Raw genomic sequence first — 25,524 nt, 5'->3', positions numbered from 1 at the left:
CCGAAGTACTTGGTAGCTGTGAGCCACACTGTGCTAGACTGCCTTGGAGGTCCCTCCCATGGTCTCTATGCCAACCACAGTGACATATCAGGATCCCTTCCCTGGGCTCTGTCAGAGCATGGCTGGCCTTCCACATCTCTTCCAGCTCAAGACCAGCAATGCTGTTGCTATGACTTAAGCATAGTGATTTTGTTCCTCACTGCTGACATTTATAGAAGTTTCACAAATTGTCCACTCAAAGTCTGTCTCTGATTAAATTGCCATTCACTTTTTAAAAAAGTAGAACCAAGAATTTTAAAATGGATAAGTGTTCTTTCTCCCTACCTAGAAGCTTACTTCTCTTTGCCAGAAATCCTTAGACACTGAAAAATAAATAGCATCCTCGATACTCTTGTCTTCTGGACAGAAGTGCAGGTTGGTGTAAGCTAAATGGAGACTGGCCTGTCCAAGGACAGGACACAGTCAATCTTTTTTACCTTTTTTTTCCACTTGTTGCTGTGGGGATGTGAATGAATTTTAGAAATTCCACCTCTTAAAAATCCAATGTTAATGAAAGTAAAGCATGGAAAAGGAAAGGGGGAAGAGGAAATCAACCATTTTTGAAATGCATAATCCATTTTACTTTAATCCTGGACTTTTTCCCTCTTTTGGTCACAAAATAGATGCTTTGAAATTCCTACCCCCCAACACCCCTCTTTTCCCCCCCAAGCGGTAAGATTTTTTCTGGAGCTGTTCCAGTAGTATGTCAAATGCAGCTTTGAAAACACATTCACTAGTCTTAGAGTGAAACAGCCTGGGCAGACACCAAGGGCTGGATCAGCTTGCTTTTAAAAGGCTTCCACCCTGGTGGATCCGTTGGGATACAAAAGCAGGGTATGAGCTGGCTTATTATTGTTCCTGATTAGAGCAAAGAACTGTTTGCATATGAACAGATTTCATTGTTAACAAATCTGCATAATATTATAAATACAATACAGCTGGGGGGGTGGGAGATGGATAGAGACACAATGGCTTTTAGCATGGTAGAGGACGGATTATGATTCAGAAATATTCATCTAATGGGGGAGTTTTTCCTTGATTTAATCTGAAAAGAAAGTGACAATGGGAAAAATGAGCCCCTCTTAGGAACTAATGCAAAAAAAAAATCCGGGTTTTTAAACTCATAATATAATTTGACTTGTATCAATAACAGTTGCTTATATTTCTATAGCATATTAAGGTCTGTGAAGTGCTTTAGAGAGTAGAGTAGAGAGAGCTCTGCATTTAGAGTTCAGAGATCTGCTGTACTACCAGTGTGACCTTGGACAAGTCACTTAATCTCAGTTTCCTATGTCAGTAAAAGGAAGATCTTGGGATAAGTGATGTAGAGCCAGAATGTGCTTCAGGTGTCATCCAATTCAGATTCTTCACTTTACTGTGATGTAAAGGAGATGCTGAAGCTCAGACACAGTGACTTTTTAGGCCTCCATAGTTAGTAAGTGCCAGACTAAGATTTTGGGGGGACTTAACTTTGAACTCCTAAGGTGGAAAAGGAAGGAAATACACAATCTTTTCTTTAAGTTTTCCTTCATATGAATGCAGAGCCATAAAGGACATTTTTACCCTTTAAGTAGCACAAAAAAGGTTTTCCAATCCACTTTTAAAGACAAGTTAAGTGTGTGTGTGTGTGTGTGTGTGTGTGTGTGTGTGAAAGACCCCTGGTATGAAGTACCCCGAGGATGGAGACAGACTGACTGTGTGACTCTGGTCCAGTCACTTCCTGTCTAAGTATACCCAGACAATTCTGAGTGGCTGCCAGTATACATTGATAGAGGGAGCTTGTTCCTCTGAAAGTTCTCCATAGCAATAAAAATCATAGGTCCAGATCAAGCCAAATATGTTTTTGCTTACTGGGTGCTAAGCTTAGTTATTTCTAGCTGCTGAAGGACAAAGTGTGGTTAGTATCCTTTGAATTGGTGAATCTTAAACTAGGGTTTATGGACCCCCTAAATTTCAGAAGGTTGATTAACTTAGATGGAAAAAAATTACAATTTTTAAATTCCGGTGTCATAGATTTCCTTCAGAAGCCAGTGTATTTGATTTTATTATTTTAAAAACATCATTCTGAGGTGTCCCTTGGCTTTACAAAAGGAGTCCTTGGCACAAAAAGATTAAGAATCCCAACTCTAAATGCTGGCACCCTTGGATAAGGCCCCAGTTGCTCCAGCCTCACTAATGCTCTCAGTAGAGTATGACAGGAGCTGATGAAGGTAAGAACTGGACTTTCTGAGGCAGTACAGGCTTTGGACATTTTATTCTTTGTAGTAATATGGGGAAGGGCTGCCTTAAGGCAGAAGTGAACATACCATTAGGTCTGGGACTTCCAATAGTGTATTGGTCTGAAGTATTCAAATAATTCAAACAGGGCATGCCAGAAGGAGGTCAGGGAAGGCTGACACAAAGCAGAGTCAGACAGGAATTAACTTTATGTTGTTGAAACAATGCCATTTATTTCCCAAGGCCTTTCCTGACCTCAGATCATTGCTTGTCAGAATCTCTGTTCAACCTCCATCCCTCACCCCACATTCCCAGCTGGGTCCCAGATTTTCTCATACAATGAATCAGTCTCTGTCTGGGGAGAAAGCTTCTAGAGAACCCTGGCTGATCCGATAGTTGATTCTGAATCAGATCGCTTGCACAAATGAACTCAAGATTGAAACCTTGGCAAGGATGTTACAGTGGCTGGTACCCAAGAATTTATACTCACAGAGCTCCTTCCTCCTCTCCCCTTCCCCCTCCCCCAAGGCTGTGTATTTGTTGAAGGCACAAAATTGAAATGTAAATTGATTGCTTTGGGGAAGTTTTGGCTCAAAAGAAAGAGATGCAATTTTTTTTTTTACTCTCAAAAGCTTCAATATTAGTATGCTTTTGGGGGTGGGGATTGGGAGGTAGAGCATTCACTTGCAACTCCCCCTTATGATCCTATCCCTTAAAAACCTCCAGGACCTTTGACATTTGTGGATGCCCTTTTTCATAACCCACATTCCAATAATTCTCATATACCCACAGGTCCTTACAGGATATGAGTTTTTGATAAATTACACAGGACTAAAATGCACAGACTTTTTGGTTAGCAGTTTTAACTTTAAATGAAAAGACAAACATAATGAAAAATAGCTTTTAGAAATGGAGAGTGTGCTTTTTTAAACAATCATCCTAACACACATACACTGCCCGTTAAACACACAGTTAATGATGTGTAGAATCCCAACACTGGATTACAGACACAAGTTCTGGGTCACACAGTTGGCAGAGAAAGAGAACATGTGTATAAGCCCTAGGCTACTTAGTGTCCCTGATGAAGGGTAAAGAGGCCTATGGCCAGAAAGAAACTGGACTGAAGTGTCTGTGAGCTTACTGTACAGTTCATCTGTCTGTTGGCAAGGAAAGAACATGGAATCTGGAGTCAGCAAAGCTGGATTCAGATTGTGGTTCTGGGACTCTGGTCCTGGAATGGGGCAGGTGTCCTTGGATAGTAATAAGTATTTAATAACTGATTACTCTGTTGGCAGGCATTCTCCTGGGGGCTGGGAATGAGGAGTCAGAAGTGAAACACATCTTGCCATCTTTCCCATCAGGAAAGCCAAGAGACATGTATACAAACAGGTCACCTTTGTTGTCATGGACCCCATTGTCAATCTGGGGAAGCCTGATGACCCCCTGTCAGGAGAATGTTTTAAAATGCATACTATAAAATCTATGGGATTACAAGGGAAACAAATTCTTTTTAAATACCCACACATGTACACAAATAGGTGTGTACACACAACACACACATATGCAGACAATACATGACCACAATCATGCAATATATACACATGTATATGTATGTATTTAAGCATGTATGTATATGTGTATATATATGCGTATGCATATGTATGCATATGCATATATACATATACATACACACACCAATTTATGGTCCTTAGGTCAAGGACCTCTGCTCTAGAGAATAACCAAGAGACAGAGGGAGAGATGGAGACAGAGAGAGAAGGAAGAGCAAACCCCACCTCCTTCTCCAGTTTCACAGTCTCTTCCAAACTGTCATTTACCTTGGTGTTCTTAGCATCTTTGTATTCCCATGGCAGAGAATTTTAAAGTGTTGATGTTCATCATGGTTGTTTTTGCTTAGGTTCTTTGCCTGACCTTGCAAAGTTGGCCCCATATCTTCCTGATTACAGGTATCTGCTCTTGTCTGCAATTCTCTTGGCTATTAGGACTCACTTTAAATGCCTCTCATGTATGTTTTTTCTGTCTAAACAAGGTAACTGATTGCCTAAAAGATACAGCAAATAGGTAATGGCCAAGGCTTTTTGTGGGAGAGAGAGAAGGACATATAACCTGCTAATAAAACTGGGCTTTCTGATAGAGTGACCTTGATATGACTATTCCTGCTTCTCCTCTGGATTGTTCCTATCATCTTCAGAACTACCAGCTAGGTGGCGGTGTAGTGGAGAGAACTGTTTGTTGTTCATTTGTTTTTCAGTCACGTCCAACTCTTCATGAACCCATCTGGGGTTTTCTTGGCAGAGATACTAGAGTGGTTTGCCATTTCCTTCTACCACTCTTTACAGGTGAGAAAACCGAGGCAAACAGGGTTAAGTGACTTGCCCAGGGTCACACAGCTACTGAGTGTCTGAAGCCAGATTTGAACTCAGGAAGATGAGTGTCCCTGACTCTAGACCTGTGGTGTGTGCACTATGTAGTGGCTCTTTAGTCCTTTAATATCTTATAAACAAAAAGAGCTCTGTACTTGCTGACTAAGGTAGTTAAAATGGGAAATACCCCGTGGTAGGCTTAGGGGAAACTCCTTTCTCACCCCACCTTACCTTGTCTTCCCCTCCCTCAGAGCAGTATGTTGCAGTGAAAAGAACACTAGATTTGGAGTTAAGTCAAATTCTACCGCTCACACTTACTACTTGGGTGATGGTGGGCTAGTCATTTCACTCCTGTTTCCTCATCTGTAAATGTGGGGGTTGCACTAGATGACATCAAAGGTCTTGCTCTAAACATATGATGCTATAATGTGTAGTCATCTCCTACGGAGTTGCCTAGAGCAAGTATCTCGGGTCTCTCTCCCCTCCATCGGGTGTGGATGCATTTTCTATCCATTAGCAGAGTCACATGGACTCCTGCACCCACACACTTGAGAGACATGAATGTATAGCCTTCAAGGACTTGAACCAGTGGGGTATTTTTATTGCTAATTCAGATGTTATTGAATTAGCAAGGGAGAAATTTGGGCTCCATATGTCTTTGTCAGAAGCAAATAAAGCTATCTGTTGTAAGCTTGACGTTAACTTAGTCTTCACTGGAAAAGAACAATCAAGCAAATTTAATCTATTTATACAAAACTAACTCTGTCCCTGGAGTGAGTAAACAGAATTGGGGGAGCTCTGCTTAAGATTGTTAAGTGCTTCCAACTCTTTTGTAAGAACAGAAAAAGGGGAAGAAGAAAAATGGGTCTCTTATGTTTGTGAAAACCCAGAAGGAACTGCTTCATTTTGTGTGTTCATACAATCTGCTAATTCTTGTAGATGGTGAGAAGGGGGATGATTTCCAAATGATAGGTACAAGGTGCAAATCTCTATTGGGGGCAAGGGGAGGTATCTAAGATGCTGTGAAGCTGGAAGGGAATTCAAAGGAAGTTTTATCCCTATGTTTGTATTTTTGAAGTCTAAAGATGTGTATAAATTTTTGGGGCATCTTGTCTCCTGCTCTTACAGTCCTGAATCTCAGAAGAGTTATGGGAAATATGGTTGCCCATTTTACAGTGTTTCAGTGCTCAGAGGCAATAGACTGAAGAACCCACAATATTATCTAAGCTCTTCACCGAGAGCCATGGGGAGTCTGTAGAGTAGGGGAGGAATGGAGTTTCTGTACAGCTCAGTTCAGATTTTGACTCAGATGTTTACCATGTGTGTGACCACTTACAATTCACTTAGGCTTCCTAGAAAACCAGTTTCCTCCTTGGAAAAGTATAGCGGTTGGATTAGGTGCCCTTGGGGGTCTCTTCCGGGTCTAGATGTATGGTTTTCTAACTCTGATCTCAGGTAAAAAAAAAAGCACATCTTTCTGTTGCTTGCTTTGAACAAATCATTATTCTAGGATTAAACAAAATAGAATATCTTGCTTCCTTCTAATTTCTAAAGTCAATAATACCAACAGCTAACATTTATATAGTGCTCATTATGTACCAGGTACTATACTAAGCACTCCACAATTATCACTTTGATCTTTTCAACAACCCTGGGTAATATGTGCTATTATTATCCTTATTATACAGATGAGAAAACTGAGGCAGAGGTTAGATGACTTGCCCAGGGTCACACAGATTATACATATCTGAGGCTGAATTTAAACTTAGTTCTTCCTGACTCTGATTCCAGAACTATATCCTTTTTACCACTTGAATATCTCTAACCTCAACATGTGCATGAAAGCACTCATGTACAGGGAGTTATGAATACAAAGAAAAGAAAATGAAAAGCTATGCCTTCTAAGGGCTTATATTCTATTGGGAAGGGGATTCAGGGTGCACATCAAAGGTGTCAAATACAAGGTCTTTGGGCAGCATTGCAGCCGGCAGTACTCCCAGTGCAGTCCAGAATTAGATTAAAATGTAATTGGAAAGTATTTAACAGGCTAAATAAAAATAGAGTAGAACACAGATAGTGTTAATATGTGGTTTTCTAAGTCAATATGTGGCCCGCAGGGATCTTTCTGCTTAGTTTTTTTTTTTAATTTTTTTTTAAAGCAATTGGGGTTAAGTAACTTGCTCAAGGTTACACAGCCAGTTATTTCTGGGTGTGATGCTGAGTGTCTGAGCCCGGGATTTGATCCAGGTCGTCCCAACACTGGAGCAGGTGCTCTTACTCGCTGAGCCACCTGGCCACCCCTTGGTTTTAGTGGTCTCTATTTCTATTTGAGTGTGACATCACTGAAATATGAAGATAAGTAAATCTGTGATAATTTGAGGTCAGGGAGAACACCAGGAAGGGTACTTTTTGTGAGAAGTGTCACTTGAGTTGAATCCTTAAGTAAGTTAAAGATTCAAAGAGCTGGCTCACCATGCTGGGCAACAGCAAATAGGCCAATTTGACCGGAAAGAATGTAAGAGGGATTATTGTGAAATTAGCTAAAAAGAAAGTCTAGAGCTAGATTTGGAAGGTTTTTTTTTACCACTAAACTATGGAGTCTGTATTTTATCCTTGAGACAATCAGTGTGTAATTAAGGGATGTCATGACCATTGGGAAGTTCATGTTGGAAGCAGTATGGAGGATGGATTAGAAGGAGTAACTAGAAGGAGGGAGACCACTGAGGAAGCTGTTATAGTCCCAGTCTAGGTGAGAGGTATTGAGGGACTAAACTAGAGAAGGTGCCATGTGAATGGAAATAAGAAGAAGCATTTGAGAATTACTGAGGTAGAATTGAGAAGACTTGGCTATCGATTGGATATTGGGGATGAAAGAGCAGGACAAATTGAGGCTGACTCTGATTGTGATCTAGTTGACTAGAAAGATAATATTTAATATTGCCCTCAATGAGGGATTCCTAATTGGATTTTGTGTGTTGTGGCCCCCTCTAAAGTCTATGGGCTCCTCAGAATAATGTTTATAAATGCTTAAAATAAAACACATATGACTATAAAGATCAATGATATTAAAATATACTTATCAAAATATTTTAAAAATTCATGAACCCAGGTTAAGAACCCATCTATTCCACACACAATTGAGAAATTTGGAGGAGGGGAAGGTTTAAGGAGAAAGAGGATTATGTTTTAGGTATGCTGATATTGTGATACTTGTAGGATAACCAGAGATAATGTTGAGGAAGCAGACAGTGATGTTCCCCTTGCATTCAGGAGACTGGAGCTAGATAGAGAGGCAGCCCCAGAGTCTTAGTGCATTTGGAAGCCATGAAAGCTCCAAAATGCACTAAAACATTTGGGAAATGCTGTACAGATTTGGAAATTGTCTGCTTAGAGATGGAAAATGAACCCATGGAAGCTGATAAGATGACCAAGTAAGTGTAGAGAGAAAAGAAAGCTTTGGTGAATACTCATAGTTAGGTGATGAGATTTGGCTAATGGTTAAGTAGAGTAGAGGTCAGATAATTTGCTGATATTATTTGTTTGGTTCCAGCCATGTTAGATTATAGACATTATGAGGATACTTTGAATAGGTTAATTATAATGAAGTGTCCTGTGCCATATTGGCACCCAGCTAGGTGGCATAGTGGATGGACCCCTGGGCCTGGAGTCAGGAAGACCTGAGTTCAAATCCATTTGACTTTGGGCAATTTACTTAAGACCTTTTTTGTCTCAGTTTCTTCATCTGTAAAATGGGGATAATAACAGCACCAACTTTCCAGGGTTGTTGTGAGGATTGAAAGAAATAATAATTGTGAAGTGTATCACACAGTGCTTGACTCAAAGTGAGCACTATATAAATTGGTTATTATTATTTATTTATTATTATATATAATAAATATATATTATTATATATTTAGTCACAGTATATCTGTATCCTAGGTTACTGGGGTTACAACAATAATACTTTGCTAGGTTCTGCCTATAAATCCTGGACTTTGCAGTTGGGAAAAGACCTTGACAAACTGGTGAGCATCTAGTCAGCAGTGAAAAAATTCTGAATTTGGAATTGGAATTTGAGTTGGAATCCTTACTGGAATACTCAGTAGTTACGTGACCCTGGGCAAGCCAGTCTTTTGAGATCCTGAGCTTCAGTTTTCTCATCTGTACAATGAGACAATTGGACTAGATATTTCAGATCCTTTTCAACTCTATATCCTAAGAACTGTGAATGTTTTGTCTAGAGAAGGACTCAATTAATGGGCATTAATATGTGGAGCAGTGATTGATGTAAAGACACTGATGAAACTACCTTATGATATTTGGAGAGAAGTCCTGGAAGAATAATTGAGCTTATTCTTCTTGGTCCCAGAGTCAAAGACTGAGACTAGTGGGATGGAAGTCATAAGGAGTCAGGTTTCAGCTCAGTAAAAGGAGTAACTTCCTAATAATAAGGGCTGTCTAAAAATGGAATGAGCTGTCTCATTAGGTCTAGTGAGTCTCCTGTCATTACACATATTCAAGGGGAGGCTGGCTGTCTAGTTGAGAATTTTGGAAAAGAGTTTCATACTTCAAGTAGAGGTCAGAAAACAGGCATACTAAAGTCAATCAATCAAGGAAGCATTAACTGAATGAATGAAAAAGATATGGAGTATTTACTATGTTTATGATGACAGTGTGCTAAGAGCTTGGGGTACCAAGACAAAAAGCAATAGTTTTTCTGTCTTTAAAGAGTTTTCCTTCTAATAGGAAAGAGAATAGAAAGGGTAGTGGATGTCAAGAGGGAGAGAAACAAGTATTTATTTAGTACCTATGTGCCAGACTCTCTGCTAGGGGCTGGGAATACAAAGATTAATGTGAAATAATGTAACCCTTTGGTGCTAATGGCATCAAAGGAGCTATACCAGTAGACTTTGTGTCAGGAAAACCCGAGTTCAAATCTTGCCTCAGACATTTACTCGTCAAGTAACCCTAACTTAACCTTTCTCAGCCTTAGTATCTGTAAAGTGAGGATTATAATTGCACCTACCCCCCAGGTAGCTTACAAAGATCAGATGAGATAATAAATGTAAAGTAAATCTTGAGGTGTTATGTACATGCTAGCCATGATTCTTATAGTGGCACCTGGTTAGATTCAACAGCAGAAAGTTGTGTTTCTGTTTCCTTTAAAAATATCAGGCTGCAAAGATTCTTGTAGGACTATCTAATCATGATGAGAGACAGTTTTCAGAGCCAGGATGACCTAACATTTAGGCATGCTTTACATACTTGTGGGTTTCATAGCCCTTGACAGCGGTCCCAGGGCATGCTGGGGTCTTTTTACCCCAATGCACTTAGCAGACTTACCACACAATACAAAGGACTGTCAAGCTTTTGGGGAGGTTTATTTTACTGGCTGTGGTTTTTGACTTAATAGATAATAATGGGTCACAAGTCAGTCTGTAGCCGTATTATTGAGCTCCTGCTAGTGGGTCTGAGCTGTCATAGGGGAGGTTGCAAAAGGAGGAGTTTCTGACCTTGAGCATCTTTATGTTTTTAGAGAGACACTGTGGCTCAGGACTTGAAATCAGGAATTGATTTGTCTGAATTCTGCGTCAGATTCTTACTAGCTGTGTGACCTTTGGCAAGTCACTTACCTACTCCAGGGTTCAGTTTTCTCATTTGTAAAATGAGGATAATAGCACTCCCTTTCAGAGGATCAAATGAAAGAATGTAAATCTTTATGTTCTTATAAATGTCAGCTATTAATATTTTTTATAATCTATCTTTGATGGATATTGCATGAAAAAGAGGAAACTTCTCTTTAGGACTGGCCATAAGCAGAACTGTGAAATAGGTGACTTGTCAATGGTAACCTAAGCTTCTTCATTCTGCATAGTTTTGCTTCTGTGGAAGTGTACCCTCATCCCTTTGAGGTGCCCTATGCTCTCATAAGTATTTTTTCCTCCCCTTCTCTTTTATTCTTTCTGTCAGAGGGGAAGAATTTCTGTCAGAAACTCTTATGAGCTGGTTAGATGTATCTCAATTCCTTTGCTCCAAAGCCAGTGGGTTAAAAGCTTGAGGAGATTTTTAGTGTGTATTTATAGGTTCACAAATTAATAGCTGGAAGGAGCTTCTAAAGTCTCCTAGGCTAATTCCCTTATTTTGTTGTTTAGTTGTTTCAGTCGTGTCCAACTCTTTATGACCCCATTTGGGCTTTTCTTGGCAGAGATATTGGAGTGATTTGCCATTTCCTTCTCCAGTTCATTTTTCAGATGAGGAAACTGAGGCAAGCAAGGTGAAGTGACTTTTCCAGGGTCACATAGCTAGTTTGTGTCTGAGGCTGGATTTGAACTCAGGAAGACAAGTCTTCTGGACTCAAGCTCAGCACTCTGTGCACTATGGTGCCACCTGGCTGCCCAGTCCTCCCATTTTACAGATGAAAAAAATGGAGACTCACCTAAGTTGGAGTCTTGTCCAAGGTCATGTTTTAAGTGGCAAAGCTTGGATTGGAACCTTGGACCCTCTGGCTCCAAGTTCATTGTACTTTCAGCTGTACCACAGCACCTTTTGTTATTTGACTGTTTTAGGTAAATTTGTATTTTCCTGTGGAAGATGGGGAATATTAGAGTGACTCTAAAATATTTCAGAAATCCAAACTTGCAATGAAAAGAACCATAGATCTGGAGTCAGGAAACTTGGGCTCAAATCCAGCCATTGTTTCTATAACTATGTCAAGGCCTTTAGTCAAGGCCTTTCTGTAAAATGACAAGGTTGGATTTCTAAATTTCTTTTCTGATAAAAATATATGTGGTGCAGTGAATGGAATGCTGCACCTGATGTCAGGAAGACCTAAATTCAAAATCAGCATTAGATACTTACTGGTTGTGTGACCCTGGGCAAGTCACTTAACCTCTGTCTGCCTCAGTTTCCTTATTTGTAAAATGGGGATGACAACAATAGCATCTACTTCCCAGGGTTGTGAAGATAGAGATACTATTTGTAAAGTGCTTAGCAAACTTTAAAGTGGCCATATAAATGTCAGCTAATAACAGTACTACCTGAGTCACTTTGGACAAGCCTCTTGGGCCTCAATTTCCCCATGTTTAGAATGATGAAGTTGGACAAGATCACTCCTGGGGTGCCTTCTAACCCTAAATATATATTGCTTTATGTCAGTATTGGTACTGTCTCTACTAATGCAAATCACGCCTGCAGTGTGACTTAGTAGGTGGTCTTTGAGAGATGCTGCAGGTCCTAAATTCATAACTCTAGTTAACTTGGTCAACATGTTGTGTCTTGCTTAGAAGATATTTAAGCGCCTTGATTATAGGAACCATGTAATTTTAATTTCCATTAGTCATCAAGAGCCTCAAGGCTAACCTGAACTTGGCAAAATTAATTTTCTGATAACAGACGAAGAGTCCTTTCCCTGGCTGCTACTTGAAGCCTTTCCAACTTAGGAACAGCTACCAGAGATGACCTTCTTTTGGCAGAACTTTTCAGAGCCTAGAACCTCATCCCTATCATGTTGGCACATCAGAGGAGGACTTTCCCGGGGGTCTCTGGCTTAGTCTTCTTTTATAGTTAGCCAGCATCTCTAAGTTCCTTCATTTCTCCACCTATGCTTCTCTGTTTTAGTAAGAGGTAGCCCAATGTAGTGAATGGAATACTGGACCTGGGATTAAACCCAACCCCTCAGACTGTGGGAACCTCTCCATGCCTCAGCTTCCTCGCCTTGTTGTTGTTAGTCCTTCATTCTCAGAGAGGACCAGTGACAGCATAAGTGATGTTTTGACTTGCAAATGAATTAGATCTGAGTAATACAGAGCTGAGCAAAGACATCAACTTCGCTCCCTTAGACTGCTGACTTTTTAGTCTGTGTCAAGCCTCTTCCCACTTCAATCAATCCTCTACACAGTCGCCAAAGTCACCGAAAGAGAAGACCTGGATTCATCAATTTCTTTCCCCACATAGTACGTTTCTATAGCTCCCTAGTGCTTTTAGGATCTTGGAAAGCACTGCTTATGTTGGAGAAGGGGAGAGAAAATTCTTCTTTTTTATAGAATTGAACATATAGAAAGAAATGGTGATGGTGTAGTAGTCATGAACTTTTCTGTTTAGGAATCAATCTAGATCCTTTCAACTGGGGTGGACCTGAGCCATATAGACTTCTCAACGCTAACATGGAGGAAGGTGTGCCACTTAGGGTCACCCAGTCCAAGCTTTCAGTCTTTGGGCTGAGTCTTGTAAGGCAGCATGACATCATGGTAATGGTGGACCTGACATTAGGGTTAATTCCTATTGGAATAAATGGACTGGGTTCCCACAAGGTGACTAACTGCTTCCCTCAGATTTCTAGAGGTAACCCCGAGGGAATAGGTTTCTCATTGATAACTATCTAGACAGACTTCAATTAACTCTTAGGAAGTGGTATTTACTAAATTGGAGGCAAGTAGGTGACTCAGTGTATAAAGTGCTGAACCTGGAGTCAGGAAGACCTGAATTTACATCTGACCTTAAGTGCTTCTTAGCTGTGTGACCCTGGGCAAATCACCCAACCTGTTTGCCTTAATCCACTGAAGAGTGAAACAGCAAACCACTCCAGCACATTTGACAAGAAAAGCCCATGGACAGTATTGCATGCCGTGGTCCATGAGATCACAAAAAGTTGGACATGACTAAGCAACTGGAAAAACAACAAGGTTTAAATGGTATGAATTGGTGTAGTGAAAACAGTTGGTGTAAGATGTTTAGGGGCTTACTGTCCTGCAAGGACACAGAGATATGCAGGGGAGAGGGCTCTAATTCTAGAGCAGTGGTGTCAAACTCAAATAGAAAAGGGGCCACTCAACCATATATGAGGATCTCTATAGGCCCTGTATGGACTTAGAAACCAACATATAAACCTTATCTATATCTGGTTGTTCTTATTTATTTTGTTAAGCATTTTCAATTCATGTTTTAGTCTGGTTTGGGCTGTAGGCCTTGTACACCTATATGTTTGACACCTTTCTTGTAGAGTGGTGCTGTGAAGTGCTCATGTAGGCTATGCTGGATGGCCTTCCTTGAGTGCATGGATGGCATTCTTTTCTGGTGCTTCCCTGGTGCTCCTTGAAGCTGCTTCTTCTGTCAGGTAGCTTCCTTTCTGAATCTGTCTGTATTTGTCCTTGATGTGTTCTTTTGATTTGGTGTCTGTTACTGGTTCACTCTTTGTGATGATGTGATTAATGAGGGAAGAGTGCAACACTCCTTTGGGGTCCCCATCCTACCTTCTGGTAGAAGCCCAAGGGTCTACCTCTTCAGGGCATTCCTGCAGTTCAAATCCTGCCTCAGATACTTGCTGGCTAAGTGACTACGCTGGGTAAGTAACTTAATCCTACTTTTCTTCATTTTCCAAATGTGTAAAATGAGGAGGATTGGATTTGATGGCCTCTACAGGCCCTTCCAACTCTAAATCTATGGTTCTATGACACCAAGATATCCATGTTAGAGAAAGTAAAAATGATGCTTTTTTTCTTATTCAATTTAATTGCTGTCTTTATTCATGTTCCTTTCTTTCTCTTCAATTCTGATTGACAAATGTTCAGAGACTGAGAAGGAGGTCCAAGCCATCTTCCATACCATTGGTAGCCCAATATTTCTTAAGCCTTACTGCTTTTTATATACTAGCTTTCTCGTCCCTATAAGATTGTAAGCTCCTTGAGGGTTCACACAATACCTTACACTTGAGTATTCTCCACAGTCAGTAGCATATCTGAAAAGTTCTGTGACACATTGGAAAGAGCAATGGATGTTCAATCATAAATCGTTGGTTCAAATTTCTGTCCTTCCACTTACTAATTCTGTGACTCGGCATGTCACCTCATGTGCCTGAGACCCAGCCTACTCATTTCTAAAATAGAGATAATAGTACTTGGACTGTGTGCCTCCCACTGCTGTAAGGAAATTTTAACCAGCCAAGCATTAACTAATTTAACAGATTACATTTTAAGCTCCTTGAGGGCAAAGACTTGCCTTATTTATCTTATATCAGCTCCTGTGTCCAGCACCTAAGAATTCACAGATTTCCAATAAACACTTGTGGATTAATTTGGGGTAGCAACATTTTGGACTGGCTATGAATTGAACCAACAATTGGTTTTGTTACATCCCCAGAATTATTTTTCACCCTGTAGTTTCTAACATTCTTAGAGGGAAACTAATAGCTTTCCAGCATTGTATCTTACTGAAAGGGGGGCATTTGAAGGTGGCATGTTTATGGCAATTTTCTTCCAGAGCCTCAGTTCCATTTACCACTCTCAATCCTTTGTCTATAAAACTAGCCCAGGGAGAGTGCCGTTGGAAGTTATATAAGCTTCTCTGTTCCTCAGAAACTCCTTGCTTTCTGTCCATAAACATGCTGCCCAAGGCCATTAAAAACACTGTGTCTTTTCTGGCAGTCAGTTGTGCTTGTCTTAAGCTGCTGTACCCAGTGTTTGTCATACCTTGTGTCAGCCACCATTCTTTTCCTCATTACTTTCTGGAATTTATCCTTGTTGTTTCAATATCTCTGCTTTCTTCCTCTGTACTCTGGGCCTCCACAAATATGGGTTATACCACCCTTCCTCCTCCAACTGCCAAAGGTATATGATGAGTTTCACCTTACTCCCATTTTTTGAGGCGCCTGGTGGAATTCAAGAGGATGAAATACTTGTCTGAGTAGGAGGACAGTGACAGAGAAGGGGAATGTGGTAGGGGGGTATTGTGCATTGGGTTGGTCCTTATTGGAGGAGTTTTTGTGTAGTGTTAGGAAATGATACGATGTTCCTGACTTGTTTATTTTTGGGAGCAATCAGTCAATAAAAGATGTGCCATTTTTTTCAATACTAGCATTTTGGTGTTGTGGTCTGTCAGAAAGATGTGGAATATCACTGCTTCTGAATGCCTAAAACTAAATATGGCCCAAAGGGAAATGAAGAGACTTATGGTAGGTGGATATGAGCAGGCATAACATAATCAAAGGAGCAGTAGGAAGGGTTACCATCAAGGAACTGTATGGTAGGAAGGGAAGATGTGTTGGTTGTATGGCAAGGGCAAAGAATGACAGGCAGATAACTGAAGAGATGCACTGGCATACTTGTATATTGAAAGAAAGGAAGGCCTCCAACATGAGCAAGTAACCTTTTGGAAGTCATAGACAAGAATTGAACGGGATAGGTTGGTATAGGTCAACTCATTGGATGGAACTTCTGAATTAATAAGGTATCAGAATCACTTGAGCATGAAATAAAGGAGGGAGGGACAGAGAGAGAGGGAGAGGGGACAGAGGGAAAGGAAGACAGAGAGAAAAGAGATGGAGAAAGACAGAGAGTAGGGAGAGGGAATCATATTTAGTTTTCACAGAAGCACAAAAATGCTAGTGTGATAGGTGTTTTTCTTAGGATTATGAATAGAGATTTTGCCTTAGATTGTGAATCAGAAAATAGCTTCTTATGCATTTTTTTGTATCATGGTCTCCTTTTGTTGTCTGATGAAGCTTTTGGACCCCTTCTTAGGATATTTTGTTGTCTACACTAACAATTGAAAGAAATGGTAAATTTAAGTTACAGGTTCATGAAAATAAAGGCATAAATTTTCCCATCCAAGTTTATAGATGTCCCTGAAATCTATCCATACCCTTCCTTCCAATTAAGAAACCTTGACCTAAAGGAAGGTTAGTCTGAGGCAAATCCTCATCATTGACCTCCAGTCTTCTTGACCAGATCAAGACATGCCATTGGACCCCTCCATCTTCATAAGGTATACATAGAACACTAGAAATTGTAAAGTGAATTGTATTGTCTCAGGGATGCAGTAGATAAGATATGTCTCTCTCGACCCAGAATTTAAGACATTAGCCAGGAGTGGAACACACTCAGGACATGAGGAAGGGAAGTACTAGACATTAGATGCTGTAGGAGTGGTATTCATTAGGAAGGATGTTTTAACTTTATAGTAATCTCTCATACTGTAGACTTACAGAGACAGTACTCTGAGGAAATCTCCTTAACTAGGATAAGGAGGAGCCAGATGAAGACAACCAGTGAGGGCCTTGAGCTTCTTGTTGGAGTTTTATAGGAATAGATGTATGGACCCCTTCTGTGTAGGTGGGGATGTAGCTTAGTTCTTCAATTTTTAATTTTATTAATATCTTTTGTTTTTTACAACTAGTAATTTCCCAATGTAGCCTCTGCCACTGCATATTTTTTTGATAACAAAGAAAAGCCATTGAATAAAACCAGACAAAATAGTAACTGTGTCTGACAGCCTATCCGACACTCCACACCAGTGGTCACCTGCTTTTCTACCAAGGGGAAGGAAAGAAAGGAAGGCCTCCAACATGATCAAGTACACTTTTGGCAGTCATAGACAAGAATTGAATGGGATAGGTTGGTATAGGTCAACTCAAAAACTCTCTTCTCTGTGATCAAGATTGCTCATTGCAATTGAACGGTGTTGAGCTGGCTTTTGGTGGTGTTTTCACTATTATGATCATTATATCTAGGCAAACCACTCAGTGCCACTGGCAATTCTCTTATATTATAAGTTGGAGAGTTGGGATGAATTTACATTGACAGAGAGAGCTTTCTTACCAGGAACTCCTCTTACCAATGGAATCACAGTCTGATAAACAGTTCCTGCCCCTCCCCAGTTAATATGTATATTTTCCCATCCATTTAATCAACAAACAATTTTTGAGCACTGACTATTTGCTAGGCACTATACTACATCATTTGTCATACAAATACTTTTTTGGCTTCATATGTATCTTTCTATATTTCTCTGATTTCTCATGTGTTATTTCTTATGGTGCAGTACTATTCCATTCCATTAAGAAACCATAGTCAGCCAAGCTACAATTAGTGGGAACCCATTTTGTCTCTCCCTTGGATCATCTGAATTGTCTTCTGATTCCATTCTGGGGTAGCTTGATAAGACACAAACCTCAGAAATTCAGTGAGGTGCTTAGGAGTTGGTGTTGAGTTTAGAACCATGGACAGCTCCTGACTTCTCACAACTAGTGGCAAACTGAAGAGGTGCTTTACTGTGAAGGGTTACTGTATCATTCATGCCTCTTTGCCTCATCTTTTTTTGAACGTTGTTATTAATTACACAAATATAGATTCTATCATGTATTCAAAGTATTTTCTGGTACTTTGTATCTAATCATCTAACTCATCACTTGTTACATGAAGTACCATAAAAGGGTGGCAGATGTCAATGATAGTAGCCTTGGACAATTGTACATAATTATAATTTGTTAGCAAAAATTTTGGCAATTGCTCTTTTTTTGGTCATTGTGATCCATGAAAGATGACATTCGTATTTTAACACATTGAAACCCACTCTGTGACTAGGATCTCTTGAAGAAACTTTCAGTGTCTAGAAATAGTGTTAGAAACTAGAGCCAGGATAGTGGAGTGCAGTGGGGTCAATGTCAAATAGAAAAAGATCCCTTCAAGCCACTTGATGTTTGAGAAGAGGGAGGGAGAGGATTCTTCAAGTATCTAAAGGCTTGATATATACAAGAAAGAGTAGGCCTGTTCTACTTGGCTACAAAGGAAGCTAGGTGGTATAGTAAATAGAGCACTGAACCTAGAGTTGGAAGGCCCAACTTTAGATATGAATTCAGACACTTACTAGTTGGGTGATCCTGGGAAAAGTCACTTGATTTCTGCCTCATATTTCTCATTTGCAAAATGGGGATAATAATTGTACCCACTTTCCTGGGATGTTGTGAAGAAAAGTGAGATATTTGGAAGGTGTTTTTCAAACTACAGATTGCTAAGTGCTTATGATTATTATTATTACAACAACAAACATTTATTATCATCTTCACAAAAGGTAGGACACACAGTCTAAATGAGTGGAAATTATAGAAAGGAAAATTTAGGCTTAACATATGGAAAAACTTCCTAGTAACTAGAACTGTCCAGAAGTGGAATGGGCAGCTTTGGGATGGGGTGAGTTCTTACTAGAAATATTCCAAGCAAAAGCTATATATATAATCATTTTATAAGAATTTCAAAGAGATATTTCTCATTCAGGTACAGGTTGGCATAGATGATTGCTGAGATCCTTTCCAACTCTGAGATTAAGTTAAACTTTTGGTTTTACTATTAGTCTAATAGTTCATTCACTTGTAGTGTTTTAAATATGTATTTTTATGGGCATATATAAATGGGCATATATAAATATCATATAATATGTATAAGATGTCCATACTTCAGTTTTCTTATCCTGGAATACTTTCCTTTAAAAATATGCATTCAGGGGTGGCTAGGTGGTGCAGTGAATAGAGCACTGACCCTGGAGTCAGGAGGATCTGAGTTCAAAATCTACCTCAGACACTTAACACTTACTATCCATGTGATTTTGGGCAAGTCACTTAACCCTAATTTCCCTGCCTTCCCCCCTCCAAAAAAAGCAAAAAAAAAGAAACAAAAAATAATCATTCATAGCTTTTTTATGTAGAAGAGAATTATACCCTGAGAATATCCACTATCTGTTCTCATCTTATACTGATAAAGAGAAACAGATGATGTGGATAAATGAAATCTGTAGGTCACCTTTCTCTTCACTAGAACGTGTGACTAGATCATGAGATAAGTAAATGGCAGTATTTCCTCCTACACAACAAATTTTCCTTAAAATTTAAAATGTTTTATTAATTTTTTTACTTCACCTTCACTTATAAATATTTCCCTCTTCTTTTTTCTCCAGGGAGCCATTGTTTGTTAAACAAAGGGGAAAATCAGTTCAGTAACACTAACACATATTATCTGAGTCTGACTACACAGGCAATGTTTTATGTCCATAGTCTCCTTCCTCTACCAAGAAGGGGAGAGAGAATGATGTGTATGTTTTCATCTCTTCGTCAGGGCCAATCTTGTTACTGATAATTACACATTGTTCAGTTTCCTTTTTGTTTTTTTGCTTACATTATTGTTGTATATATAATTTTCCTAGTTCTGCTCACTCCATATTACGTAGTTAATACGTCTTCCCATGTTTCTCTGAATTCTTCACATTTGTCATTTCTTAAGTCTAGTGACGTAGTATCATATTTGCATATGAGAATGTCTTTTTGTTGTTCAGCCATTTCCTAACTGAAACATTGCTTCAATGTTTTTTCCTATCATAAAAGTGCTGTCATAAATACACTGATGTATGTTGGACTTTTCTTTTGGTCTTCCACCGTTTGGAAGTTAATATGTCTAGTAATGGGATACCTGGGTCAAAGGGTATGATCATTTTCATCATTTTGGAGGGGACGTTACTTCCAATCTGTTGCCCAGGATGGTTGGATCAGTCACCATCACCACCAACCGTAATGGGAATGTACATTTTTAAGATCTTCCCTGCCCCTAGGCTAAAGTGCACCTGGAGCCTGGGGTGGGAGGCTTGTTTTTCAGTAGATACTTCTTGATTGGCCAGTGAGTTAATAAGGTTGTTACATTCTCTGAGCCAGGAGAAGGCTATATAAGCCCTGATGTGTAGCTTTGTTTTGGGGCTCACTTTGAGAAGTGTTTTGTGATTTGATCAGATGAAACTCTGGAAAGCCATTGTCCAGAGCCCCCCGGCTTTGAAACCCAGATGTTGTTTGGTATGGATGTAATGGTTGGACAGTTTGGAAATCTGTCTACTTGATCTGTTTTTGTCTTGATAATTCTGTCTGTATATTCTGAAGTTTGGTGTGCTGACCTCTTTCCCCTGAACTAGTAAATGATACATGTTTGACTGATTAAAGTAAGCTTGTTAACCCATTTTGACTTGCTTTCCTTTATCAAAGCAGATCCAAGAACCTGTGTTGGCAGCCACCCTGGGGATGCTGGGGTGCTTGCTGCTACACCAACATATTAGTGCACCTGTCTTTGTGTAGCCTCTTCCAAACTGAGTAGACTTGTCTTTTGTCATCTTTTCCAACTTGCTGATAATGAGGTAAAACTTCAGATTTGTTTTGACTTGGTCCTTTGTATTTCTTATTAGTGATTTAGAGCTGTCTCTAATATGTTTTGCAGTTCTTCTTTTGGCAATTGTTTATTAATATCCTTTGATTGCTTATCCATTTGGGAGCCACCCTTGGCCTTATATATTTGCATTGGTTCCTGCATATCTTGGATATCAGATCCTATAATAGGTATTTGATGCAAAGTTCTCCCCCCCACCAAGTTTAGAGCTTTTATCCTTAATCTAACCACATTGATTTTGCTCAAGCAAAAGTATTCAACTTCAGATAATTAGAACCCATTTGATAATTGACTTTTTCAGGAAGAATAGATGTCTTTTATGGAGGATGGCAATTTAAAACAAATAGAGCTAAAGGGTCCAATGAAAACTGATGGCATGATGATACTTATCACATAGAACATTTAAATATTTGTGGAACACTTGATTTGCATTATCTCATTTGATCCTCAAAGCAATCCTATGAGGTAGTTGCAATTATTATCCCCATTTTAAAGATGTAGAAACAGAGTGAGAGGTTAAGTGATTTGCCCAGAGTCACATAGTTAGCATATATTTGAAGCAAGATTTGAACTCAGGTCTTTCTGTTTCTCAATACTCTGTCTAATGAGCCTGGCTCTAATCTCCAGCCTGGAGAGCAATATGGAGGGGTGATTCCTGGTAGGTAAGGGTCATGTCTCTTCTTCCCATCCTCCATTCTTATCAGTGAAAGATATTGGTATCTACATACTCCCTCCTCCTTCCCTTCAGTGGCATTCCATCATAGACCCTCCATTCCATTCCTCATAAGTATTCAATCAATGCAGTATGATGCAAAGATTCTCCAAGAACTTTGTTCACTCTGTGTCAGCCTGAGGTTCCCCAACACCTCTGGCCTTCAGTGGTTCTTCTTTCTCTGTGAGTTAGGTAAGTTAAGTTTTTGTAAGAGTGGAAAGAAGAAATGGGAAGAAGTGAAAGGAACAAAGGAAAGGAGGTCTTTCGGAGTAATACTCTTGGGATTCCAAACTGCATCACTGGATTTTCTCTAAGATAGATCTGAGAAAATGCACTATAGGCATAAGAAGCTATTTTGGGGATATGCTGAGAACTTCAAAGGGGACAAGGTTACTAATAAGCACTTGGTGTGACTGGTTGCTAATAATGATGTGGGGGAGGGGAGGTCAAACTACTGTTCAGTAAAGTTAGGGAGGCGATCACTTGGTTCATATTCTCATGTCATTCCATGCAGGGTTGTTTAATGGATAGAATGCTGTACTTGGAGTTTGGAAGACCTGTATTCAAATTCTGCCCATATACTTATTAGGTGTGGCTTGGGTGGAGCTTTTAAAATCTCAAAGCCCTGTAAATATGTGGGCTACTGTTACCAAAAAGGGAGGGATTAAATATATTGAAAAACCAGTTTCCCTTAACAATTAAAGATTAATGCACAGTTTGTTTATCACATTTTCTAACATGATATTTTGTGTATCAAGGTTCTAGAAAGGATGAGATATCAGTTAAATAGGACATCCTACTAAATGAAAGACAGAACTTAACATAGATCAGAAGTTTAAATGTGGAATTTATCTTTGAGTCCATCTTTTCATTTTATGAATAAGGAATCTAAGGCTTTTGGAGATGGAACGTCTTGCCCAGGTTTACCCAGTTAGTTTGGGATAGAAACAGGATATGACCCTCTGACTTTGGTCCAAGTTGTGTGTGTGTGTGTGTGTGTGTGTGTGTGTGTGTGTGCGTGTGTGTATGTGTGTGTGTGTGTATGTGTACAGACTCTCCATGCTGCCTCCATAATCTACCATGTGATTAATGATTTATAGGTATTAACCTGAATGTAGACATGAGCCTTGGCTGATATCTCCCATCTAGTGACAGGAAATAAGTAGACATTTACTTTGCCAACTTCAGCTTATGCCTACTTTACCTGTAGAATGTAAGCTCCCTGAGAGCAGGGACTTATTTTTACCTTTATGTTGCCAGTGTATAGAACAATATCTTTCACATAGTAGGTATTTTATGAATATTTGTATTGGGTTATTATGGTAAAGCATTTTTTGTCCTTTCACTTTCTGAAACCTGAAATTGGCTCCTCTAATTGCAGAGACTAAAGGTAACGTATTCATATTGTTACACATGACCCTACAGGAAATAAAGAGAACTGGGATTGTTTAGGCTGGATAAGAGAAGACTCAGGAGGCTGATGGGGCATCATCGTTCTCTTCAAGTACCTGAAAGGCTGGGGGATGAGTTTTGTCCTGTATGTTGCCAGAGGGCAGAGCTCAGACAATTGTCACGAATGTCTCCGTATAAAAACCATGTTATTAAAAAATATAGAAAATCATCCTAATGGGTGCAATGAATGAAAGTTGCAAAGATGCAAATTGAGCTTGATGGGAGTGTAATGGGAGTGTGAGGCACAAAGGTGAGTTGCATAAGAAAAAACTTCTTAACAATTGCAGCTATAAAAATGTAATGGAAAAACATTTATTAAGTAATTAATATGTACCAAGTGCTGTGCTGAGTGCTGGAGGTGCAAATAGAAAAATGAGATAGCTCCTTTCCTGAAGCAGCTTCCATTGTAATTAGTGTAGGTAGCACATAGCAATATTTGGCTTCATGGCTGATGGAGAATCTAGTTGACCCTTAGGTTTCAGCACACAAAGCAACAGGGCAGAGCCTGAATTTCTGAAGTGGTGGGAAGGACTGGTAGGGCATGTAGCCAATCATTCTACAAGCATTTATTAAGCACCACCTATGTCCTTAATAACTAAGGTGCGATCTTATAACACGAATTTAAAAAAGAGACAATCCCTGATAATGAGGAGTTTATATTTTAGTGGGACAGAAAGTGAGTACATATATAAATACATAGAGCATAAATATAGAGTGAAAGTAAGTACATATATAAATACATAGAGCATAAGTATAGAGTGAATCAAGAGAAATCTGTACAAAGTAATAAAATATAAGTTAGGGATGGAGTGCACTGGTACTTGGGGGTATTAGGAATGACTTCATGCAGAAGAGGGTGCTTGAGTTGCTTCTTAAAGGAAGAGAGGGACTCTGAGGTGAGGAGTTAGTACATTCCAAATATGGCGGATGGCCAGTGCAAAGGCACAAGGGCAGGACATGGGGCACTGTGTGTGAGTTAGTTACAAACAACAATTTGACTGGACTACAGAGTATGAGTGGAAAACTAATGAATAGTTAGACTGGAAAGATGACTTGAGGTTAGGTTGTGTAAGGAATTGAAAGCTAAACATTGTTATTTATATTAGATCATGTAGGCATTATAAAACCTTTTTGATTAGGGTATCTAGGAGGAAAAGGTGGCCAACAGTATCAAATGTGACAGATAATTTGAGAATGATGAAGTCTGAAAGTTCACATTAGCCAATTATGAGATCATTGGGGAAAAAAAGTATTCCAGGAATAATTATGGAGAAAGTTTTTTGAGTTGAATGATAACTATTGGGAAGGGGGGTAATGAGAATGATAGCTGAAGTGGTATGGGCTTTTGGGTTATCTTGGTCAGTAGTGGTTTTCTCCCCTCTATTTGGAGTTCTTTAAGCAAAGGTGAGATGATCAAGTATAAAATGCCTTGTATGGGGGGTTTCTTTTTTGGTTATAGGTTGGATAAGATGGGCACTGAGGTCCTTTCCCAATCTGAATTCTGTGATTCTATGAGGACCACAGTATTATTTAGAAAGTTGCTGGGATCTTTCCCTGATGTATGCAGGCTGTGGATATGTGCACTATGCTATGTCTAATATAAAATGTAACTGGGAATCCTCAGTGGCATTGGAACCCCAAGAAGTGCTAGATTTTTATGGTCATTCATCTTGTGATCATATATGACCTACACATATGTTACTGTGTTCTAGTCTCGTAAACTGAAAAAGGAAGCAGTCATTCTAAAGTTGTTGCATTGAATGAGGCAGCAAGATGCTAAATGCTTCCAAAATGTTAAAGAAATTGCTCACTTTTATGAAGCACTTGAAGTTTTGCAAAACACTTTACATAGATTATTATGATAGAAAGTCCTCGAAATTCCTATGATTCATGATGATGTTTATATCTTTTCTAGTTAACAAGCATTTATTAAGTCCTGACCATGTGTTCAGTGCCATACTCGGTTCTAGTCATCTCAAGAGTTTTCCTAAGAAACCCCCTACTGTTAGATGAAATCAAGTGTTTGAAATGTGGGTCAATCATCTTCTGCACAGCCGGCATTTCCATATGCATCACACTGCTGGCTATTGGGGATCCCTGGCTTCTTTTCGGTTGTTGATTTCTGATGTCCATGCGCGCGCAGATGGTCCTGCTCACTGGCTAACTCTGCACCTCTGCTTTATTCGCAGCATCTGGCGAGGTCCCAATGTGAACTGCACAGACAGTTCGGGTTACACTGCTTTGCACCATGCAGCTTTAAATGGACATAAGTAAGTGCCGCTTATTTAGACTGCAACTGGTCTTCTTCATGTATTTAGTTACAGATAATGAAGTTGATTCACTCAGGGTAGATGGATGAAAGAGGACTGTCCCTTGAGGCCTGTGGTCACTGTGTTGGGGACAGTGCATTTGGAAAGTCTGTGGGTAACTGCATCGACCATTTGGAAGCAACAGGAGCATTCCTGTGTGGAGTGACTGACAAGTACAAAGGAGGAAGAGATACTCCAAGGTTATTAAACATCATCTTTTTGTGCAGGGGGAGGGAGGAAACAAGTGGCAACTTTCAGAGATTAACAGAGTGAGAAGAAAAAAAATAAAATCCTGGTATGCTAGAATGGATAAAGTGGAATGTGTGCTAAATTTAGAGTTAAAAAGACCTGGGTTTGAATCTTGACTCTGATACTTAATATCTGTATAATTTTGGTTAATGAATCTTAAGCTGTCTGAGCCTCAGTTTCCTCATCTGTAAAATAAG

General features: G+C 39.5%; 1 protein-coding gene across 1 annotated transcript in view; it reads left to right on the top strand.

Moving 5' to 3' along the window:
* ANKS1B (ankyrin repeat and sterile alpha motif domain containing 1B) overlaps positions 1-25,524 on the top strand; it is a 1,399,804-nt gene that overhangs the window by 115,029 nt on the left and 1,259,251 nt on the right. The window contains exon 2 of the mRNA XM_069095213.1: positions 24,959-25,039. Within this exon, the coding sequence (XP_068951314.1) occupies positions 24,959-25,039 (81 nt within the window). The remainder of the gene's footprint in view (positions 1-24,958; positions 25,040-25,524) is intronic.

This window comes from Petaurus breviceps, unplaced genomic scaffold, assembly GCF_028583685.1.
Source record: "Petaurus breviceps papuanus isolate PSGF00001 unplaced genomic scaffold, PetGlider_PUasm1.0 225, whole genome shotgun sequence".
NCBI lineage: Eukaryota > Metazoa > Chordata > Mammalia > Diprotodontia > Petauridae > Petaurus > Petaurus breviceps.
The sequence above is the reverse complement of the archived record's forward strand: the minus strand, read 5'-3'. Positions and strand labels throughout refer to the sequence as shown.